Genomic DNA, 10,053 nt, shown 5'->3' with positions numbered 1-10,053 from the left:
AACCTTTATCCAACAGTTCTTGTAGTTGATTGGACAACTCCTGCATCTCGGACGGCACCAATCTGTACAAAGAGATCATGCTACTGGTGCAGCATCTCGCACAAGATCGATTCTGAATTCAACCTGCCTTGGTGGTGGTAATCCAGGTAATTCTTCAGGAAAGACTTCTTGGAAGTCTCGGACAACTGGAATATCTTCTATTTTTCGTTCTTTAGCTTTATTATCATCTACATGGACAAGAAATGCCGGATAACCCTTCCACAACATCTTCCGAGTCTTCATAATACTAACGAACTTCCATTCTGAGTTGCTTTGATCGCCCTGAATAAGTAATGCTCCACCACTTGGAAGTGGTAAACGAACCAACTTTTCTGAACAAACAATTTCTGCCTGGTTTTTGGATAGCCAATCCATCCCTATGACAGCGTCGAAACTTCCTAGCTCAACGGGTAACAGATCGATGCTGAACTGTTGTTCTTTTAATGTAATACTACAATTACGAACGACTTTACTAGTTTCTATTAACTTCCCATTAGCTAGCTCAATTGAGTATTTATTGTTTAGATTGCTAGATTTAACACCAAGGAGGGGTTCAAATTGCTTGGAAACAAAGCTTAAGTCGGCTCTGGTATCAAAAAGTACATAAGCATAGTGATCATTTATAAGAAACGTACTGGTGACTACCGATGAATCTTTCCGTGCTTTCTTCGCGTTCATCTCGAATGCTCTTCCCTTGTTCTAATTCTTGATATTCGGACAGTCCTTCCTATAATGCCCCACTACTCCACACTCAAAACATCCCGGGTTTTGGTTACCTGATGCTGGCGGTGCCAATATGGTATAATAATCTCGAGACAAGTGACCGACTCGGTGGCATCGGTCGCACTTCTTGCATTCTCCGCCATGATTCTTTACAAACGTGTTATATCGGTTCATTTGATTTGAACCTCCAGCTCTCCCGGTATTAGCAGAAAACATTCGACCTGAATTTTGGCCTTTCTTAAATTCTCCCCATGAATTCCCAACCCATTTCTCTTAAACTCTCCTGACTTCTTCTCGGGTTCAGCTGTATCGACTTTTTTTCTAGTGTCCTTCAATATCCCCTTACGAACGCAGTCATCGGTCAGGGTTTTCGCCAGTTCTCTAGCAGACTGAATAGTGTTGGGTTTCAAAGACGTGACCATGCCTTGAATCTCTGGTACTAATCCCTAAACGTATCTCTCGATCTTAACATATTTGGGCGTGACTAGTCGTGGTACCAGCCTTGCTAAAGCATTAAACCGAGATGTATACGTTCCAATGTCAGCACCTTCCATGGTCAGATTCCAGAACTCAAACTCTATCTTCTGCAACTCATTTCTCGGGCAGTACTTTTTTATCAACAACTCCTTCAGCTCTTCCCACGTTAGACCGTATTCTGCATCTTCTCCCATGCTCTAAATAAAAGAGTTCCACCATTCGAGCGACTCGTCTTGAAAAGAGCAGACTCCATATTTAACTCTCTCAGCCGGGCTACAGTTACTGATCTTCATGACAGATTCCATTTTCTCAATCCAGCGAACTATTTCCAGAGGTCCTTCAGCCCCAATGAAAGGTTTGGGATTACATTTCTGAAATGTACTGTAGGTACAACCGGGTACTGGATTCCCTGTTAACATAGTTTGTTCAAAAATCTTCACTGATCATTGAGTTTTACTAGTCATAGTTATGGAATTTTATAAGATTGTTTTCATCCTTTTATTTCTATCTAGAGGGTTACCAGTAAGGATTCCGGTCCCGGCTTCGGGTCGGGTATCCTGTCTCGGATTTCGGTTAGCATCACTATTTGCGTCTTGCTACTCGAGGGCTGCGTTAACGCGTTGAGAAATAAGCTGATCTAACTTCTCTTGGGTGGACGGAAATCCGGGCCCTCGACTTGCGGCGGCTCTCCTTGTCTTGGGTGGCATTTTTCTTTTATTTTATACCAACAATGATAGCATAAGAGTTAGGTTAATAGATGATAATTATATAATAACAAAGAAATTCTAATATAACCATAATATTAATAATAATATTTTAAGAAGAAAAGCTTCCAAAAATTACAACCAAAATTGGTGCACTATTCCTAGCACCTAAAAAGTTATGCTTTTCAACCTAAAATACAAAATACTAATCCAAAATACATCATACTAGGCCTAAATTTCCTATACAAGAAACATACAAAACATCTAAGGTAAGAAACCGAGGAACACCATGATATAGTGTACAATTTCATCAAGGGTTTCTACCCTATTCGCCAAATGTCAAAACTGGCCCATCAGGTGCTCCATCACACCTACTCGGTACTCCAGTATCTGAAAGGCTAGGGTGTTTCTGATCTCTCAAACTTCCATGTTCATGAGTCGGTTTTGGGAAACCTGTATGATGACCTCGCAGATGGCTTTTCTCTCTACCTGACAGATAAGCTGGTTTACCAAAGGCGGGTCTTGGTTAACCGGTGGTGGTGGCACAGGTTTGACGACAACAGTAGGTGGTGCTATCGGTGGTGCAGTCGGGGCCGAACCAGAGGCCTCGAAATCGTTCCTTCCCCTCTTTCGCGGATTCACGTTGGCCTGGGGAGGAATGATAGCCTGTGATACTGTAGGAGGAGGGAGGGGTGCGTTCCCAGCCTCATCATCTCCAGTAAGGTCGAATAAATATAGGTGGTGATGTCATCTACGGTAAGTAACTAAATTAGCTCCTTATCAATAAAATATGTATAAATAGTAATTAAATCATTACTTTCCAGTAAGTTATAAAATATCAAATTATAACTTTATTACATACCTTGGCTTCGCGAGGAGGAATGAACCATGTGTTTGATTTCACGAGTTATAGTTTAGAAATTATTTTAAATATTTAAAATTTCTATTTCGCTATAACGATTGACTCTTATAGCAACTTCTGTCACACCCCGAAAATCTTATCTTAGCAGCGGAAGACTTAACTAAGTTAATTTCGGGTAATGAAAGATGCCGATAGCCAAATCACGAAACAGAACGCTTAAATATATTAAAAGGCTTGTTTATTCATCAGAGTACAAATGAAATATTTTACATAATTTATTATTATTACAAGCCTACAAGTTCCACATCATCAAAACACACGCGTTCTTGGTTCCATCCCATCTATCCCTCACGATGCCTCCATAGTTCTCATTTACCTAAAAAGTATGTTAAAAATAATTTTGTCAACACGAATGTTGGTGAGTTTCTCAATAAAAACTGGGATGTAACAGTTCTCGACTTTACATCCATTTATCCATCATTCACCATTCTTTTCAAAGGGAATTTAATTTCAAACATTTTACAACATAGCAATATATTTCTTAAACAAAACATGTTAGTTGTAAACGAGCAATGAATACAACACATGTATGTATATCATTATAATAAACCTGATGCATGCCAAAATCAAAATATTCCCACCTTTTCAACCAGAGAGCGACTGGTAGAGTGGGGGGCGTCACCCCGATAGATCTATTAATATTTTTAGGCCCTTTCTCTCTAAGTTAACAATTTTTCCTTTCATAATGACTCATCCCATTTAACATAATTTGTAAAATATAAAGCCCTTAGTTTACATACTTTTTCCCAAAAACATTTATAAATCATTAAAACGAAGGGATTTACGAGAAAACTCACCATTAGATCGGTTGTCCCAAATCGTCTCGTGTCCTAATCATATAGTACACAATTAATAATACATTCACATTTTAAGTTATTTGTTCAACTTAAAATATTTCACAAATTTTATTTCTAAAAAAGTAATCTTTTGTTTGTGTGTTTATTTTAGCTTTAACGACACATTGGCGATTCCTTCAAGTCCAACCCTATATGATCATTCAACACACACAAGGTCTCCAAACTTATAAACTTATCCCTAATTATTAACAACACATTACATGCATAAATATTATATATAGCAAATAAACAAGTAATAATATATTATTATATTATTTAATGTTATCTAATAATATTAAGTTTTGTAAATTTATATTTTAGTCGTTGAAATATTTACCATTTTTTATCTTTATACTTATTATACTTTTAAAATCGTTTTCCGGTTTGGTCGGTTTTGTCGGTTTTTCGTTAATCGGTGAATCGGTTAACTTTTCTTGTAAAAATTGAGTCTTTAATTATATTTAAATACTCTAAGTGTGAAAATATTAAAGTTTTATAAGTTTTTATATTAAAATAGTTCATTTCTTATTTTAGTTATTAATTTCACAAAACTTAGTAATTTTGACGTTTTCGGGTCGGTTTTCTTGACACGAACCGTCAAAGACCAAGTTATTCTATCTTGACCTTAATATATACATTTACTTATGTAAGGTATATATATTATTTGGGTTTAGGGGCTGTTCTGAAACTGTCCCCAAAACAGTTGTCGGTTCGTGTTAAAAGTCGCATTTTTCGACCCTTAAAGCTACCGACAGCGATTTAGGCCAAATTAAATAAATCAAATGTTGTAAACACACAATACACATGTTTCTAACATACTAACTAAATCAAATTTTCAGGTTTGAACACTAAGCACAAAACACAAACCTTTTAGCAAATTTCAAGCCTAACATGCACATGTCTAAACATACTAAATATGATAAGGTATAAACTAATCAATATTCATGGGACAACATGCATTCACTATACTTAAATTTTCAGATTTTGTTCCCACTTTATCATGTATCTATCATTCCCACATAATCCAAATTTCATCTTTTCAACATCACATGTATAAATACATGTTTTCCAACAAAAATAACTAATCATTTTAATGATTGTTTTATGAGCATGTAATATTTATTTTAACATCATCTTTTCACCAATCAAGTTTGCATGCATTTTTATTCAGGTGTTATCTTTCAATCATATATGAGTCACTCAATATTATTAAAACAAATTAGAGATTTTCAAGTTCTTAACAAATAAAGTTTCCATTTCTAGCATATCCTCTTATTCTTAATATTTTCCCATAATTTCAATCAAAGGTAAAAAGAACTATTTCAATAACATCTAGAATTTACATTATGCATGTTGGGTTCTTACATGGACCTAATCAACATCATTCATCAAAGTATAATAATTAATGAAATTATTTATTCATTATAACCACACTATGCTCAATAACCATTTCTAGCTTGACCCTAACATCAATATCAATCAAGAATGCAAATATATTATTCCAAACTTGAACATTCATTTCTAATCTCTAATATTTCAAAACATGGATCATCATCATTTAGCAATTTTATCAAGAACACAACTTCTCAATTTAATCCTTTTCTCTCTTTCTTGTTTTCTTTCTCTATCACACCTAACACCTATTTTATTTTATCAACAATCTTAAAAATCTTTTCAAGATACATGCATAATCTCAAAATTAAGAAAAATCAAAAAATCATATCATAAAGCATATTCAAGAAGCTATGTAAGAAATATAATAATAATAATAACATCATCATCATACACTAAGGTGCATGTGGAGATTGTAGTCCACACATTCATATCCAAACCTTCACACACATACACGGTACACACTCACAGTACACATCATTTCTTTCTTTTCCTTTTTTTACATATATATATATATATACATGTAACTTATATGAAACATTGGCATGCAAAAGCAAGATTCTATAATATCTAAAATGGTTACCTTAGATTGAGAGGAAGAAGATGGTAATGATCTTAGATGGGTAACTGATTTTTTGTCTCCTATAACTCCTTAGATGTATTCCAAGCTTGATTCTTGCAACCCCCCTTATTTAACCATTCTTCCAAACTAATTTGGATTGTGAAAATGGAAATGAGAAATGATGGTGATGGTGAGAGATGGGGTGGCCGGCTGTGGTTTATAGAGGAGAAGAGAGACACTAGCTTGGGTGAGTTGTAGCGTTGGTGGTGAAGGTGGAAGCAAGGGAAGGAGATTGGTATGAGGTGGGGGTGTTGTGGCTAGTTCCAAGGTAATGTAATGATTACCAAATCAAGGAAGATCATGCAAAACAATGGGGAAGATGGTTTTGGCGGCAAAAAGAGGAAGCGGCAGTGGAAGGGTTGGGTTGTTTTGTCAAGTTTCAGGTTTATCGATCTAACGTCTAATTAGTTTTAACATATCATTCGAAGTCCGATTCTAATAATTTTGTCAGACTTTGTCCGATTTTGGATTCCAGACGCAATGAGCCTAAGAACATAATTTTTGGCGATATTGGATTTTTGGTCCATACGGTGTCCGCTACCCGCTCTTAATCGCAAACTTATTGATTTTCGAGCAACTAAAAATTCTAAAAATAAGTTTATCACTCACGTCTACTATTTTTTACTAAGAATATAATTTTTCAGGTCATTCCCGAATATTTTGATTTTTTCAACTTTCCCGGGGTATCGCCAGTGTTCGTTATGTGTAGCGTTCGCTATGCGACTAATTTAAACTTTTCGATTGTAACTAAATATATATAACACACATATTTTAGAAGACTTTGGAATAAAATATTATTACTTTATTCATTACATTATTTTATTCAGATAAGGACTATTACATTAACCGCGGCTTAAGGCTAATTTTTCCGGAGTTTCACATTCTCCCTTCCTTTTAGAAATTTCATCCCGAAATTTAGGAAGTGATACTGGTGTCAGACTCAGCCGGAAAAAGGTGAGGGTATTTTTGCTTCATTCGGTCCTGACGTTCCCATGTGAACTCGGGACCAAGCCTTGAATTCCGTCTGACTTTGACCAACTTTATACAGTTTCGCCTTAGTTTCTTAATCTTCCAATCAGTAACTTCTACGGGTTCTTCTATAAATCGAAGCTTATCGTCTATGCGAATATCTTCAACGGGAACGATCAAGGATTCGTCGGAAACACATTTCTTCAAGTTAGACACGTGGAGTACATCGTGTATTCCGCTAAGCTCTTTAGGCAATTCAAGTCGGTAAGCTACGGAACCAACCCGTTTAATAACCGGGAATGGTCCAACGTAACGAGGACTTAACTTGACCTTTTTACCAAATCGGACGACTCCTTTCCAGGGTGAGACTTTCAACATAACTCGGTCTCCTTCTTGGAATTCCAAAGGTCTTCTACGATTGTCAGCATAGCTCTTTTGTCGATCGGCTGCATCTTTTAACCTGTCTTTGATTTGAAAGATCCTCTCGGTGGTCTCCTGAACAATTTCTGGACCTGTCAACTACTTTTCTCCAACTTCCGCCCAATAAAGCGGGGATCGACATTTTCTTCTATACAAAGCTTCAAACGGAGCAGCTTTAATACCGGAATGATAGCTATTATTGTAAGAAAACTCAGCTAACGGTAGATGAGTGTCCCAACTTTTGCCAAAATCGAGAACATAAGCTCGTAACATATCCTCCAAAGTCTGAATAGTTCTTTTGCTTTGACCATTTGTCTGAGGATGGTAAGCAGTGCTCATATACAAGCGAGTACCTAGGGATTCCTGCTAAAATTCCCAAAATGGAGTAACAAATTGACCATCCCTATCAGAGATAATTGAAACAGGCACGTCATGTTTGGCTACGACTTCTTTAAGATAAAGCCTAGTTAATTTCTCCATCTTTTCTTTCTCTCGGATAGGTATGAAGTGTGCAGACTTTGTTAGTCTATCCACTATTACCCAAATGACATCATGGTCTCCACGGGTACGAGGTAGTTTAGTTACAAAATCCATGGTTATGTTATCCCATTTCCATTCAGTTTTCATTTTCTCAACAACCTCTTGTGGTTTAACAACAGTAATTGCCACCCAATTCTGACCTACAACTTGTTTCTTGCTATAAAAGGAGGTTTAAGTTGTCTTTGAAACATTTGTTTTAAGCATCTCATTTTTAACTGATTCACCATGTTTCTGAATTTTCATAGGTTCGGAAACACATACTGGTTTATTCATTTTCTCATAACCCAAACCTGGTTTCTTGTTAACCGATTTTTGATATGGAGCATGATTTTTCTTAAATCGATTGGGATATGCATAGAAAACATGCCCAATTTCATCACAACAAAAACAATGTCTCCGGTCAGCAAACTTGTTCATCTGAGATGTCATTTCTGATTGTTCACGCTTGACCTTTTATTGACAAAACTCTCGGTTAGATTGATTTCTAAAAATTGCTTCCTTTTCAGATTCCGAGGTCTTACCATGAAAAAACACAATATTTTTAATTGGTTTAAAACGATGAGATTGCTTTGAATAAAAACTTGTTTTAGCAAATCTCTTCGAGTCATCATGACTTTCCTTTTCTAAAACATGATTATTAACTTTTTCTTCAGTTAACACAGATTCTGCAACTTTGATTCCAGTTGTCTTATCACAATCAGAATTGTAATCAACTTTTTAGACTCAGCACAATCATCATTACCAGACTCAGTGGTATCATGCAATGGTGTCTCAATTTCCACATTCAGTGCCTTTTTTAACCCTTAGGGGTCATTGGGATATAAGCATTCCACATCGGTGGAGGCACGACATGATAATCCCCACTTGATGTTATGTTCTCGTTCGCATTATCCTTGATTTTTGTTCCAGGTATAATGTGATCAAGAACATAAGATGAAGCAGCATAACTCACCTTTCAAGTTTACCCTTTCTATCTCAATATTTAGTGTTTGCAACTCAAGTTTGAGAGCAACATTTTCATCAATGTGTCTATTAATGGCAATTTGTTTATCTTCAACAGTATGTTTTAACATAGAAATTGTCTTTTGATTTTGTTGAATACTTGCCCACAAATTCTTTTCAAATTTTTGCAATTTCATAAAAGCCTCATTCACCTTGTTAAGATCTAACAAAGCTTGGTCATAATGTCTTTTCAACTTTTTAATTTCAAGAGTTTTAATATCACACTCATTACATGACAATTCACACTTTTCACGTATATTTGAGTTTAGATTTACCTAATTTGCCATGATTGCCTGATCTGTTGGAGAACATTCTTCACTTGAAATTTCAGAATCTTCATCGGTAATGTCTTCAACCAAACCTTCGACGAACTCATCATTTTCCTCAACAGATTCATCCTCATCACTTGTATCTTTGACTTCAGGAAGCATCACATCTTCTTCATCTCCAAAGTCAATCTTTCCATGAGGTATTTCTTCTCCATTAAGCCAACCTGCAAAACTTTCTATGATATGAGGTGGAAATAATGAAATCAGAGAGTCAGAAGGAACCTCGTGAAGTTTGTCATATGTTCGTGGAAGCTCTTCATCTGAAGTATTTTGATCAACTTCTTGAACAACCTTGTCACTTTCTTCATTCTCATCCTTGAACACACTGTCCATACCTTGATTTTCATCCACTTCATTATCAACCAAATCATCCCCACTTTGTCCTCAATCCCTTTAACCACATTCTTAATCTTATTCTCAACAATTGTTTCAGTCATAACCTCTTGCTTTCCCTTATCAACCATTTCCGCCACATTTGCTTGGAACATCGAGTTTCAATTGAAACCTTCATCTACTTGAGCTGTAGCAGCCTTTTGTTGTGAGGTTGACGCTTTCAGTCGGTTTCTTGCCTTTTGATGATTCTCCCTCGGGACGATGATATATTGCTTGTTTGTAGTAATCCCGCCCAAAGGGATTTGCTGCATTATCATCCACATTTTTGCTTGTACACTCTCATTTGAAGTGTCCCTTTTCTTTGCACCTAAAGCATCTCACCTTAGATTTATCAAAACCCAATTTTGATGTTGTACCATCTAACACATTTCTTCTAGTTATTTCTTTGAACCTCTGAGATCTTCTAATAACACTTGCCATGTACCACCGAATATCTATCATCCCCATTTCTTCAAGATCGATTTGGTCGTAACCCTCTTTATTCATATTATAATTTCTAATACGACCAGCAACCAAACACTCATTAGACTCTAAAACGGATCCAAGAAATGCCATGTGTTCCTTTATAGTCTCAGTGGTCAGGTTTCCAGTATGCTTCAGGTTTACAGCAATGTTGCACTGTATAACATCAGAATTTTGTGTGTTTAAGGCTTGAGATACTGGAATTGTTCCTGAGTAACTACTA

At 36.1% G+C, this 10,053-nt stretch overlaps 1 protein-coding gene across 1 annotated transcript; it reads right to left on the bottom strand.

Moving 5' to 3' along the window:
- Positions 1 to 6,630: 6,630 nt before the first annotated feature.
- On the bottom strand, positions 6,631 to 7,062 carry LOC143619388 (uncharacterized). The gene has a single exon (XM_077091333.1). The coding sequence runs from the start codon at positions 7,060 to 7,062 to the stop codon at positions 6,631 to 6,633; it is 432 nt and encodes a 143-aa protein (XP_076947448.1).
- Positions 7,063 to 10,053: the final 2,991 nt, after the last annotated feature.

Source organism: Bidens hawaiensis, unplaced genomic scaffold (genome assembly GCF_021521415.1).
Source record: "Bidens hawaiensis isolate Kalapana, Puna unplaced genomic scaffold, B.hawaiensis_p1.1 tig00002438_1, whole genome shotgun sequence".
Classification (NCBI taxonomy): domain Eukaryota; kingdom Viridiplantae; phylum Streptophyta; class Magnoliopsida; order Asterales; family Asteraceae; genus Bidens; species Bidens hawaiensis.
The sequence above is the reverse complement of the archived record's forward strand: the minus strand, read 5'-3'. Positions and strand labels throughout refer to the sequence as shown.

Coding starts and splice junctions, on each gene's coding strand:
- LOC143619388 (XM_077091333.1), bottom strand. CDS start 7,062: ATGTTGAAAGTCTCACCCTGGAAAGGAGTCGTCCGATTTGGTAAAAAG.